This window comes from Orcinus orca, chromosome 18 (assembly GCF_937001465.1).
Source record: "Orcinus orca chromosome 18, mOrcOrc1.1, whole genome shotgun sequence".
Classification (NCBI taxonomy): domain Eukaryota; kingdom Metazoa; phylum Chordata; class Mammalia; order Artiodactyla; family Delphinidae; genus Orcinus; species Orcinus orca.
Genome location: NC_064576.1, coordinates 46,217,261 through 46,231,714, shown reverse-complemented (window position 1 = coordinate 46,231,714; position 14,454 = coordinate 46,217,261). Strand labels below are relative to the sequence as shown.

The window sequence follows — 14,454 nt, the reverse complement described above, 5'->3', positions numbered from 1 at the left end:
GTTTAAAATCAAGATAATTTCCCATAAATATCCTCAGGTTTAAAAAAAATGCAAGATGGACATTAAATGTTTTTGAGCAATGATGATGTGAAAAGCCTTACATTTCCTTTTCTCTGTTTTTGCACAGTATAAAAATCCCCTCCAAAGAGAGCTGACACTGAGAGACAGTACTTACCACAACAGCAAACTGCTCGGGTTCACATAAGTTGTTATAGTCACTCTTGAACTGAGACAGTGAATTTAACTGTTCTTGATCAGGAAGATGCTTCATTAAGTTCTAAAAATTAAAACCAAAAGAAAATATCTTCACTAAATATGCTTCTTAAATTCTAGGAAAATTTTTTAATAAACTATGGGAAGGAAATCATTGAAGAAGTTAATCTTTAGTTTTATTTCTAGGTAACCTCCCTAATACTAAACCTTAAGTTACATTCTCTGCATCTTGAAAGCAACCAATTTTCCTCTTCTCTATCCAGGGTTATTATATATTCAAATCAAGTACTACTGAATATTTATTTGATTAGCTATATATTGGAGAAAGAAGAATTCAACCTATACCAAAGGAACAGCTTTCTCACCTGGATAAATGTGATCAATTACATTTCAGCTTTAGGGAATTAAATGTCATAAATTTCAGGCAAAGCCAAACATATTTTAGCACTTCACTCACAGGGATAAAAGAAATCATCATATTGCTATTAATAGGGAAGGTAAAGAATGGAAAAGAAATCAAGGGAATTGTAATGACAGCATTTGCAAGATTTAACCAATATGATTACAGTTTTAATAATAAAAATGAAGACATCTCTAAAACAAAGTAACTTTTCTGATGTGAAAGAAAATTTGAAAAGGCATTGAAGACACAGGATGATACACCTTGCAGATGAAAGCATATAGAGAGAACTTAAGTGCCATGGCTGTAACAGCCCTTTGCCTATATCATCTGCAGCCCAGAAACCACAGGTTCATTTGGTTGTTCTGGCTCCTTTGTCCACGCACAGCCACAGAAATGGATCACTTCCATTTCAGGACATGTCAACATGTCACAAGCCACACAGAAAACAGAAACACTCCCAATGGAGAAAGACCAAGGGAATACGTATAATTACGCTTCTCTGTTAAACCATCCCTTAGACAAAGTCTATATAGATCCTCTGTATCAAAATATAATCAAAATATAATCGACTATAATAGTATTATAGCGAGTTAGTATACGGATATTAAAATTAAGAAAGAAAAGAGTGGTTGGTGCTCACAATTCCAAATTACACCATCTATAAACTCTGTACAAGCCCAAAGTCAAGTACAAATTATAATTAACCCTACATCATGCTGAATATATTTAAGGAGGAAAAAAAAACCCAAAGGTGTTATTAGTTAAAAAATAATGTTAGAGAATGTTACATATCAAAGAGTTAGATCAAAGAACAAGTTTTTGACTCACTGTGTACCTTTGGACATAAACTTGATTGACTGGCCAAAAACAAACAAAAAAGTGGCAATTTAAGATCATCCCTAAAGAAAGTATTCACCATTAATACTATCAAACTGAATAAAAACAATAAAGGTATATGATTTTCCCATATAAACAGAAGCTTCCCTTAGTAGAATTGCCTGAGATCAAAACACCTGGTTATTAATATTTTCTTTTAATCATTCTAGTTGACATCTGATCTATTTATTACATTGGGCTTCTGAATTTCTTCAGCATCCTTTCAGATAATCATCATATCCCCTTAAGTATTTTTAGTTAATATATACTTAAGTTTTCATCTTTCATCACAAATTCATTAATTTTTCACTTCATTATTTTTGCTTTCTAAAGTAATGAAACTATTGTGATTTATAAGAGTACAGGCCCGACCTTCCTTTGTCTCTCCCTTTATCATATTTCCCATCCTAAGCTCCTATCGAACTAAATTCTTCAGTTGCCCCCACACACCCAGCTTTTCCCTCACACGATCTCTCTGCTCTTTTCTACATACATGCCATATTCAACTTTTAAGGACACTTACACACAGATACGCACACTTAGCACATTACCTAGTTCTAAAACAACCTCAACACAGCCATGTTTATCCTGTATTATAGTTATATATAAATGCCATCTCCCTTGCCACTCCAGAAAGGTAAAGTCTATGTCCGATTGAGCCTAACACCATGCCCTGCACATGGTGAGCACCATGAAATACGTGCTAAATTAATTAATTAATTAAAGACTGATGGGACAAAGGTAAATGGGTAACAATGAGGTGGAAAAATAACATGCAAAGATGACATCAATACTGACATCTTGTTATATATGAATAAATAACTAGATATGCCATAATAAGATCATGACAATGAACAAAGCCTACCAAAATAATGATTATTACAAAGTAATGTTTTTTCCATGCCCTGTTCAAAACAGGCAAGTTCTTCACTTTACAATTAGAAAGTATTTTTAAAATTAAAAACAAGACTTCAAATAGCATAAAATTCTTATTGTTAATGAATATTTGAAGACTTTGCGTATGTCCAAACTAAATTTTTAGATTTTAAATTCATAAGATTGGTTTTATATTTAGCAAGTGTGATAACCAGAATAATGCCCCAATCCCACTAAAATGTTCACACCTAATCCCCAGAACCTGTGAAATATTAGGTTACATGACAAAGGGAATTAGGGTTTGGGATGGAATTAAAGTTGCTATCAGCTGACCCTAAACTAGAGAGATTATCCTGGATTAACCAATGTGCCCAATGTAATCACAAAGGTCATTAAAAGTGGCAGAGGGAGAGAATAACAGAGTAAGAGGAAGATGTGACTATATAAGACAGGAACAGAGAGCTGCAACATTGCTGGCTTGGAAATTAAAGGGAGGCATCGACCAGCCAAGGAATGCGGGCAACCATGAAGAGCTGGAAAAGACAAAGAAATGAACTCTCCTCTGAAGCCTTCGGAAAGGAATGCAAGTCTGCTGACACCTGGACTTTGGCACGGTAAGGCCCACACCAGACTTCTGTTCTACAAAAATGTAATACATTTGTTTTATAGTAAGCCACTAGATTTGTGGTAAATTGTTAAAGCAGTAATAGAAAACTAATATATTAATAAATTATATGGAACTGAATGTTCTTAGGACATGAATTTTAAAATGCAAACTTTTTTCCATCTCAAACAACAAAAGCCACATGATCATCCAAAATATTCATATAATCAACTTAAAAGCTACTCTGTAAATATTTAACAAATACATTGTAAAAATTACATATGCATTAAGTAGAAATATTTTATTGAAGGGACTTGGAAATCTACTCTCAAGAACAAAGCACATTCACGATCAACAGGAATAAAGACAAAATGTAGTAAACAGAAACTACTAGAGGAAAAAAAAAAATGCTTGAAAAAGGTTTGTTGAATTAGGTAGTTTATGAGTCTGAGACTCAGCACAAATCACTGATGGGATTATATATTACCACCACACTTAGAAGATGGGACAGACAAAACCAAGAACTTCCAAGGATACCACTTACTGATGGATTAAAACATCTAGAATATTTTTAATCAGTTGTTAACAATGGATTAAAACATCTAGAATATTTTTAATCAGTTGTTAACAATGGATTAAAACATCTAGAATATTTTTAATCAGTTGTTAAAATAACCAATAAGAATAAAAGACAGCAAACTGAAGATATTATTCTCTCACTGTATGATTTGTGGTCTGCTTCTCCAACTTTAAATTCTGTCAAGACATGCATTACTGTACCTTATGTATAGAATTCAGCAAGTAATTCTGAAACCATACTAGCATTCGTTAAATAATCCTGTGAGTAGAAAATATTTTAAAAATCTTCCAGCCTTCTGAATGATTCAGAATACCATGCAAACAAATTTCTAGAATTCATGGGAACACAAATGACTCAAGTAAGGGTTGTTAATCAAGGTAACTCTAAATAAAGAGAAAACTCCCTCAGTCTTCTATACCAAACAATAATATACCTTTATAAGACATATAAGCCCAAGAAAAATACATTCTATAAGGATTATACAAATAAATTTAAATTAGCATATTACTAGTCTTAACTGTAACATAAACGTACATGTAAAAGTAAACAATTTGCCTTTCAAAAACAGTCATTTGAAATAATTGAAATGTAATCATTTGATAGCATTATATTTAGTTTGCAGTTAAGAGAAGATGCAGAGCTTTATCTTCTGGCAATGCAGAAGTTATGCTCTAACTAATTATGCAGCAATGATTTTCCAGTTGAATGATTTAGTTTAAGAATTTTGCTTCACTTACAGATTTCTATTTAATGAGAAGCTTGCAATGAAATATTGGAATTTAAGCTCTCTGCCTGTTTGTTTACCTGAATCATAGACTCTCCCAACTGTGTTTCATCCACTTCCAATATCATCATTTTGATTTCCTCATATGGCACCCGAAAAGAACTCAGGAAGATTGCTAAGAGGAAGAGGAAAAAAAAGGTTAATAATGAAGAAGGTAAGAAAACAATTTGAGATGTAGTTCTATATATAAAATCAAAAATAATTCATAAAGTGAGAGATTTTAATTATTTAATATAATTACTGTGGGGGAAACTTTCATTAGCACATTTTATACCCTTCTCCAGTTTTAGAACTAGTGTTTAAACAACAGTCCTATATTATTATGCTGGTTCTGAGGTTGATTTTTAATGCTTAGTTATTAGCCTAACATAGGAATGGTGCCAATTTTGATGTGATTTTAGAAAACTGAAATATGTTTAGAACACTATAGAGATATCACATTGTAATGAAAAGAACCATAAAACCTCAATATGTACATGTAATATTTATCTACACATGTGTGTTATTAGCCTGCATAATATCTTCTGGCCTTACTAAATAGTTCAGAAAAAAAATTTTTTTAAGAAAACTGCTAAGCAGTGCATTAACACTTTTCCAAGTTATAATAGCACTTCACTGTTCAGAAATATTGTAGACAATATGCCAGAGAAATACCTTTTTTATGTAACTAAAGCTTAAATATGCAATATTAGAACACAAATTTCAATGGAAAACTGTCCAAATGGACTAGATGGGATAATATGTTATTACTGAGAATTTCAACATTATTTCCATTTTTATACCTCATACATCTTATTTTAAAACACAATGATTTCAAAAGTATATAAGAATATTTTCATAGCATTAGATTTAATGCTTTTACTGTTTCCCCCCTTATTTGACTAGTATTATTGTTTCTTCTGTCCAGTGACAGATGTCACTTCTTGAACACACACAGACCTTGCTACCACTACCTACTACTTTGTTTTATATACCAAACATATCATTTCACTTGTAGGTATTTTCATATAAAAACACTATTTTACATAAGACAGAGAAAACATGATCTTTCTTGGAGTAAGGCTGTATTCCTGAGGATACCATGGATCAATTACAGACGATCAACGAGAGCACCATCTGTGTTCTTATTATCAGCTTCATTCACACATTTTGAACTCACACATAAACGTGGGATAATAGTGCTAGAAATTATAAATGTGTATAACCCTCAATATCCCAAGCATAAGATGGAACAAAGGAGCTAAATGATATTGTAAAAGATAGAGATTAGTGGAATTATAAAAGGATAACCCCATTATAGACATTAGAAAGCACAAAAATATAATATATATATATATATGATCTCAAAGAGATAATCAATGAATAATTGATAGAGAGGGAATAAAATCTAAATCTGTACATCATGTATAAAACAAGTTGCATATGATTGTAGGATTAAATATAAATATTAACAAATAGGAATACTAAAAGAAATTTAGCATGGCAAATTAGCTCATTTATGGTTAGAGAAGAACTTCTTAATCATAAAAATCAGTGAAAAACATATGAAAAGATTGATATCTGACAAAATAAAAAGAAAACACTAAAACAATTAAAAGCGCTTAAAACAATTAGAAAGCAAGGAAATTGAGGGGATGAACCTGCCTCAAAATTCAGAGGGCTTTCTCCCACTTCATTTAGAAAACAGTGAGGTCCAAATAGGAAAATGAGAAAAATGTATGAAAACGCAAAGGAATAAGAAAAAAGTTACAAAAAAATAATAAATAATATGTTAAACATCAGAAGTAAGCAAATTGAGAAGGCAAATTGTTAAGATAGTACCTGTATTGCAAACTTAGAAAGATAGTAAGATTAATCAGAATCCTTAAAATTCCCTTTGAGAGACAGTAAATTCTACTCAAGAAACCTAACCATGGACACAATAACAAAACATAGAAAAGGTTATAATGTTAAATAGCAAGATTAAAAGGAAAGAATTATACCAAGGCATAATATAGTAATTGAGAGAAAGAAATTATAGTTTTGTATTTCAGGCAGCATGGCAAAGTAGACAGAGAACCTTGAAATATTTCTTAAAAGTTATTTTTTATCTTAATCTTAAATCTATTTCCGAGCTGTTAGTGAAAGAAAGGAAAATAGAAATCCTGGAGAAAATGAAATAATTACTTAAAGAAATGAAAGAAAAGTTTGAAACACTGGACAGGAAAGAAAAGAACATTATGAAAGAGAAACAAAGATTTGAGGGAGAAAAAAACTTTAAAAATAAAAACATATATATTTAGCTACTGAAATGGAAAACTCACATGGATTAGACATCAGATAAAGAGAAAATTGGTGACATAGGCAGAGAAGCTACCCAAAACACAAAGACAAAGAGATGGAAAAGTACTAGGTTAAGAGACATAGAAGATGAGTAAGGACACCTAAAAATGTCTTCTTGGAGTTCCAAAAGGAACACATGCACATACACAGACGCATGCACGCGCGTGCGTGCGCACACGCACACGCACGCGCACACACACACACACACACACACACCAGGGAAGAAGGATATTTAAAGAGAAAATGTCATTTTCCAGAATTTTAGAGAGAGACAAATCATCAGAACAAGGAGGCTCAACAAGTCCTAAACATAATTTTTTCTTTAAAGCTACATTAGCTTCTTGTAAAACACCAAGCATGGGAGAGTTTGTACAGTGGGAACACTCAAGCTTTGATACTGGAAGAGAAAATTGGTACGAATGCAGAACAGGTATATATACTTAGGGTAGAGGTATACTTAGAGAAAAGCCAAACTTTTTCTGTAAACGGCTACATGGTAAATATTTTAGGTTTGTCACAACTACACAACTCTGCTATTGCAGAGTCTGTCTGCAACTACTCAACTCTGCTATTGCAGCCCCCAAAGCAGCCATAGATAATATGTAAAAGACAGCCCTGGCTAAGTTCCAATAAAACCTGTTTAAAAAAGCAGGCAATGGACGACATTTAGCCTGAGAACTATAGTATGCCACACCCTTAATATCACCAAAAGTAGGAAACAACCCAGAGGTCGAATGAAATAAAGTATAATATTCAAAGAATGTTATACACACTAAACTGCAATGAAAATGAATACACTACAGCTAGATGAATTAACATGGTATGATTTTATACATGTAATATTCAATATTAGTCAAAACCAACAACTTATTGTTTAGGAACATGTATGTGGTTGGTAAAACTGTAGAGAAAAAAGGAAGGGAATATTTAACTCAAGATTCAGGTTAAGGTTACTTCTCACAGGAAGGGGGATAAGATTAGAGAGGGTCATATATAAGTCCCTAAGTATCAGTAATGTTCCATTTCTTTAGGTATGAATGTTTGATTTATATATCATGCATTTCATATATTCTCTCGTATGTATAATACATCATAACAATATATTTAAAACAAATTTAAATGAATAATATGAAAACAAAATGCATCTGGTGGAAAATGGTGACATACTGTGTGGTAAAGGATTAAGTTTACCCAAGTAAGGTCTGGCTCCTATGAGGTATTCGGTAAGCCCTAATGCCCTGTGTGAAAAAAGTGTCTTTGTTTACTGGGGGCATTCACTGGACCACACCAGACAGTTTATGCTAATAATGTGATTTATGGTGGGGGCTTTGGGTCACACAATATTAGCTTGAACTGTGGAGGGGCTGGGAACTAAGGCCATCATATGGGGGTTCAGCTATAATCAAGACCCAGTAAAAACTCTGAACACCAAGGCTAGGGTGAGCATCTCTACTGGCAATAATCTGTGAGAACTGTCACACATCATTGCTGGGAGAAGCTACTACTGTCCATGGCTCCACTGGGAGAGGACAACTACAAACTTTATGCTTACAACTCTCCTGGACTCTGCCCCACATGCCTCTTCCCTTTGCCAATTTTAATCTGTACCATTTTGCTCTAATAAACTATAACCATGAGTAAAACAGCTTTCAGTCAATTCTGTGAGTCCTTCTAACAAATTATCAAACTTAAGAGTGGTCTTGGGGACCCCCAAATTTGCAACTGGTGTCAGAAGTGAAGGTAGTCTTGGGGACCCCCTAACTCTGCAAATAAAACAACTATATGATCTCACTTATACAATTACGTAACTATATAAACATAAATAACATAATGTACAATTAATAATACATGTTTAACAACATACAATTATACATGAAAGAAAAAATTAAATGTGAATAGAAAAATCTACTTTGCAGACAGATGTAACTTATTCCTTAACTTTCTTCTATATTTGTAATTCATCCACTACTTTCAGGTATTATTCCATAATTAACATATATATTAAACAGATATATTTATAAAGATTGAACTATGTTTTTTTATAGTTTATGAATAAGTTTTGGGGAAAACATTTGCTATAACTAAGGGCAAATAAACTACAGAAGAGTTGAAAATGGCCTAATGCATAACACAAATCAGAAAATAAGCATAGACCTTTAAAAAAATTTTTAAGTTATTGAGAATAATGAGATACTCATTTAAAGCTTAAAAAATATCCATTAAACTGAATCTTTGTACTAGCATGCATTTTATCCTTCAAAATGTGATTATATTGACCCCAGTGGGAAGCTTTGAATGCAGTGAAGGAGTGTAAAGTGTGCAGATTTTGGAACCAGTCACACATGTTTTTTGCAAGGGAACTTACAAATATTTAAACCTTTACATTAATTCCTAGGTTTCAGGGTTCCTCCCTTTATAGCTCTACTACCCACTCCAAAAAATCTGGTAAAGCATATGAACCTTGTAAAACTCCTGAGCCATCTCTTGATCCTAGAATGGCTAGAATTCTATCTTTTAAACTGAGCCCAGAGTCTGCCAAAACCTTTACAAACTCAAAATATAGGGACCCCAACCCACCTTTAAATAAATAGGTAAATAAATCTGTGGATTTTAGATCCTTTCTGCAAAACTCTGTGAAATATTTCAGTTAAGGGAAATCTAAGAGAAAGTATCTTAGATTTCTAAGTGTTATGATAGAGTCTTGTCACCATCACAAGACTCTTCTCAGAATTCAGTATCTCAGAAGACTCTGAATTTCCTAGACAAAAACCAGCTGTGAATCAGACTATAATTACAGTAAAGATTATAGGCTGCTAAAGCTTCTTAAAGCTTAAATCATAACACTTGCTACAATCAGAGAGGGTAAGAATAATCTGAGATGGATTACCTCATAATATGATGACCTGGTATGAATTCTGACCTTTTGATCTTATACATTAAAACATGTATAACAATTAAATGAATGAATACATATGCCCTAGATACAGCAACCCAGACAACAATATCCTTCTTTATGATAATATAATTTTGTTATCTCTAAACAGGAATAAATATGCCCTATACCTACTGGCCATTTTCAAAATCAGCAATCTTTTTCAAGTCACTGAACTGCTACACCCACCAGATACCCTACTTACAATGTCAATACTACTACCTACATGATGAGACTGTAGTAAAGGTTAAAGAGCTAAATACAGAACTAGCACACCAGCTATTACAATTAAATTTGAAATCCCATTTAGCACATGTGTGTAATATGTAAGTAGAACCCTATTCAACAAGTCAAGTATTCAACTTTGAGATGGCTATTTAGGCTATCTTATCATGGCTAACCCATCTAAAAAGAATTATACTCAAAATGATATTTCTTTAGGACACCTACCTAACAAGACAATTTGTAACGCAGGTCATAAACATTTTTCAAGACAAAAATCATCTTTCAAATCACAGAGTATAGAACTTTTTGACATTATCTAAGTTACTAATGCTTTTAACAGAGACAATGTTCCTTTAAGAGGGAAATGCCCTGAAATATCTGTATCACATAACAAACCCCAAAATTTCACTGGTCTAACCTCCCCTGCAAAACATATTTCTAATTCAGACTACATGTCCATCACACACCAGGAAGACAGGCTCTTTTACTTATCATCCTCATATCAGGATGATGAACACCACTCTGGGTGCGGAGCAGAGAGCACTGCTCCCATCAGCAATTAACGCTTCCACACATAAGTTACCTCATCCCCATTGATATTTTCATTGGCCCAAGCAGGTCACATGGTACCACCTAACTTGAAAGGGGCAGGTATGTGCCCAGAAATAGAAAACTGTGTATTGGCCAATAGCACTAATGTCTGCACACTGCCCGTGGGGATTCTGTCAGGCTTACACTGCAGACAAGAGATGGCCCTCTGCCATAATGAGTTGCAAAACAAGAGGGTTCCAAACCTTTCACAAAAGGAATGTCAACTCTGCCTTCTCTGTACGCTAACTTAACTCCCTCTTTAATCAATAGCATGGATCTTTATCCTCTCATCAAGAATTGTTTTGTCCCAATACTTGCAAAAAGCTCACTTGAGGAATGTAATAATTGAAAAGCAGACTAAAAGCCATGTTAGCTCTTCATGCCTCTAGACTCTCCACATTTTATCCCTCTTATAGCATCAGAAAAGTAATATATCCAGATCATACTATCTCAGTTCCAAATAGAACTATCTTTGATGCATTTAAGATGCAGTTAGAAATCAGTCAAAAGCAAAACTATTTGCCCTCTTCTCCCACAATAATTCAGTCAGGAAAACAATTCAATACTAAGAATTTAGCTCCTGTAACAATAATTAAATCTAAAATATTTCCAGTCAGTACTTTTGAGGAAAGGCTTTGAACTGCTCAGATGGGATAACAGAATTCATTTTAATCATCATCCTTATTTCCATTAACATTCCAACCTCCTTTGTGTGTGATCAAGTATCACAAATAATAGAGATTCAGCAGTATACAAGAAATAATCCACTACCAATATTTTTCAAAATATTATGTCATCACCTAAATTCCATAATTCTTTACTGTTATACTTAAAAGAAAGACTTTAAAGGGTAGGTCTCTTTTCAGTTACGGGAAATATATTTCCCTTTCTTAGCTTTATATTCTAATATGCATTAATCTTTTGAAGAATTTAACTCATAATTTACCTAAAGGAAAGGAAAATTATCTTTGAATTTATTATAAATAATAATAAAATTAACATAAAATGAAAAGCAAGTCAAAAAGAAAATGAAATAATTTAAACGAACCAGTGTGTTCAGTGGTGTGTTTCACTAATTTAATTGTATTGAAATCTGATACTTACAAAGGTTCTGGGCAACTTTAGAATCTAGAAATTTAAGTTCTTTAATTCTTCTCTTAATAGCTTTCTTCTCTTCAAAATCTTCTTCTCTTCTCTCTGTAAAATCAAGGATAGATCCATGTTAAGGGTGGTAGGCACTCAATTGCCAAAAGACAGGATATGAACTTTGTCATAAAAGAATCTAAAAAAAGATATAAATCATTTAAATCAGTTATAAAAATAATAGAATAATAGATATCCCAAGACCTAAACTATTTCAGATAGGGAGTGGCGGCTCTTTCCCTAGAAAAACTACTAAGAGTAAATATTTAGAGGTCTAAACAGCAAAAACAAAAACAAAGCTGATGTGCACTATGGAAACCAATGCTATCAGGTGAAGAATAAGTACAGTTAGCTCCTTTGAACAATGTACAGTACACAATTATAAAAGTAAATGTATTACACTTAGGATAGGTTAAGGAGTTAGCTCTAAGACCGCTAAACAAAGACAAACACCTAGCTGTTTTACGTTTGATATACCTTGTTCATTTAAAAAGACAGCTCATGTAAAACTTGAAGAGTAGAATGTTTACAATTCGTTTTCCAAATCTTAGAAAAATATTCAAATTTTGATAATCAACCTACTGTATCTGAGCTTTTAAAACTCAGCAAATGCACTTAACCTCTCTGTCTTTGCTAAAAAATAAGTAAGAGAATAAATACATCATGCTAAACAACAATATATGAACTGTGATTATAGCACAGCACATGAGAGTCAAGGTTAACAGCTGTAACCTATAAAGTGATCCTGTCATCTTTCCTCTCGTCTCTTTTGCATACGTTGACAGCACTTCTAATGAACGTAAGTCATCTTTACAAAATTAGGATCTTGATAACTAAGAACACGGATCAAACTGTTTAGTTAGATACGTACAAATAAATCACAAATGTTGAGGAAGAATAACTTCGAAAACAATCTTCACATACAGGATAGCACATTATAATTAAATTCTTTGTATATCAGAAAAGCATTATAATTACATGTTTAGGTACACAGTGTGAAATAGGGATCAAATTTTATACTTTTCAAAATGTTTATTAACTAATTATCTCTATCATTTTATGAATAATCAACCATCTTTCTCAACTGATTTTATATTACACTTTTAGTCTATGTGTTTTCCTGGACTTCTAATTCTGCTCCACTGTTCCATGTACTACTCTTGTGCTATTATCATTCTGTCTTAAGCACTATAGGATTTATGATATATCTTACTATATAATTGGCTGTTCAAATTACTTTTCTTCCTTTTCTAAACTTGCTTCACTTTTCTCATTTATTTTTCCACAGGAACCTTAGAGTAATTCCGAAGTTCCAAAAATAAAATCCACTTGAATTGTATTTGAATTGCAAGGCATTTGTAAACAGATTCAGGCAAATTTGATATGTTGACAATTTCTAAACTTCCTAATCATGAACATGACATGTGTCTATAACTTTTTAACTTAACACAGTACTCTGCGTAGGCATCCTGTACACTCATTGTTAGTGTTAGGTATCCTAAGTATGTCTATTACACTCCTATTATACTCCTGGGGGTACTGATTAATTCTACATTTCCCCACTATACTTTGCAACTAGTTACTGCTGGAATACAGAAACTGTTGAATTTTACATATATGTTTTATAATCATTCACTTTACTTATTTATTCTTTCATTCAAGTAAGAAGTATTTATTAAGCACCAACTAAAAAAGACCATGCTAGACAAAATGGAGATGTCTTGACCTCAAAGAATTTAAGGACCAATAGAGAGGACTGCAAAGTAAATGGCAATTACAGTACATAGATATATCTTCAGTGTTTGGGTAAGAACCACAGGATATTAAAGAAAATTAACCTATACTTGCCAGAGACAGTCTTCATGGAATGAATGATATCTAAGCAAAAGCTAGAAAGCGAAAAGAAGTTAGTCAGGTGAGAAAGTTTTAGGGTGCGGGAAGGAAGGACACAGACAGATAACGGAAAGATAGTGTTTCAGGTTCTGCAAGAACTTGAAGGGCACAGAAAGAATTAAGAATAATAAGAGCTGGGGTCTTCCCTGGGGGGCGCAGTGGTTGAGAGTCCGCCTGCCGATGCAGGGGACACGGGTTCATGCCCCAGTCCGGGAAGACCCCACATGCCGCGGAGCGGCTGGGCCCATGAGCCATGGCCGCTGAGCCTGCGCATCCGGAGCCTGTGAACGGGAGAGGCCACAACAGTGAGAGGCCCGCGTACCACAAAAAAAAAAAAAAATAATAATAATAATAAGAGCTGGACTTCCTTGGCAGCGCAGTGGTTAAGAATCTGCCTACCAATGCAGGGGACACGGCTTTGATCCCTGGTCCAGGAAGATCCCACATGCCACGGAGCAACTAAGTGCATGCGCCACAGCTACTGAGCCTGTGCTCTAGAAACCGCAAGCCACAACTACTGAGCCTGCGTGCCACAACTACTGAAGCCCACGTGCCTATAGCCCATGCTCCACAATAAGAGAAGCCACCGCAATGAGAAGCCCGCACGCCACAACAAAGAGTAGCACCAGTTCACCGCAACTAGAGAAAGCCCGTGCGCGCAACGAAGACCCAACGCAGCCAAAAATAAATAAATTAATTAATTAATTAAAGAAGAAGAACAAAGAATATTGGGTGCAAATAAATGACACCAGAAATTAATCAGACATCAGATCATGCAAGACCTTTTAAGCCACGATAAGAATTCTGGCTTTTATCCTCCGAGCAACATGGAGCCGGTGAAGGCTTAAGCATGAGAGAGACATCAAAAGAACTGAATTATAGAAAAAACTCAGCTTACTGAAGGTGTATTGAAAGAGTGGCAAAAATAATTGTAGAAGGGCAAGACAGAAGGGAGTTGTAGTAATCCAAATGAGAAAAAAATGGGACCTCACCCAGACCACCAGGATGGAGA

At 33.9% G+C, this 14,454-nt stretch overlaps 1 protein-coding gene across 2 annotated transcripts in view; it reads right to left on the bottom strand.

The window, feature by feature from the left end:
* DIAPH3 (diaphanous related formin 3) overlaps nt 1-14,454 on the bottom strand; it is a 546,165-nt gene that overhangs the window by 279,207 nt on the left and 252,504 nt on the right. For both annotated transcript variants that reach the window (XM_049700932.1, XM_049700933.1), the window contains 3 exons: nt 11,511-11,603; nt 4,357-4,451; nt 176-277 (listed from right to left, as the gene is read on the bottom strand). In XM_049700932.1, the coding sequence (XP_049556889.1) occupies nt 176-277; nt 4,357-4,451; nt 11,511-11,603 (290 nt within the window). The remainder of the gene's footprint in view (nt 1-175; nt 278-4,356; nt 4,452-11,510; nt 11,604-14,454) is intronic.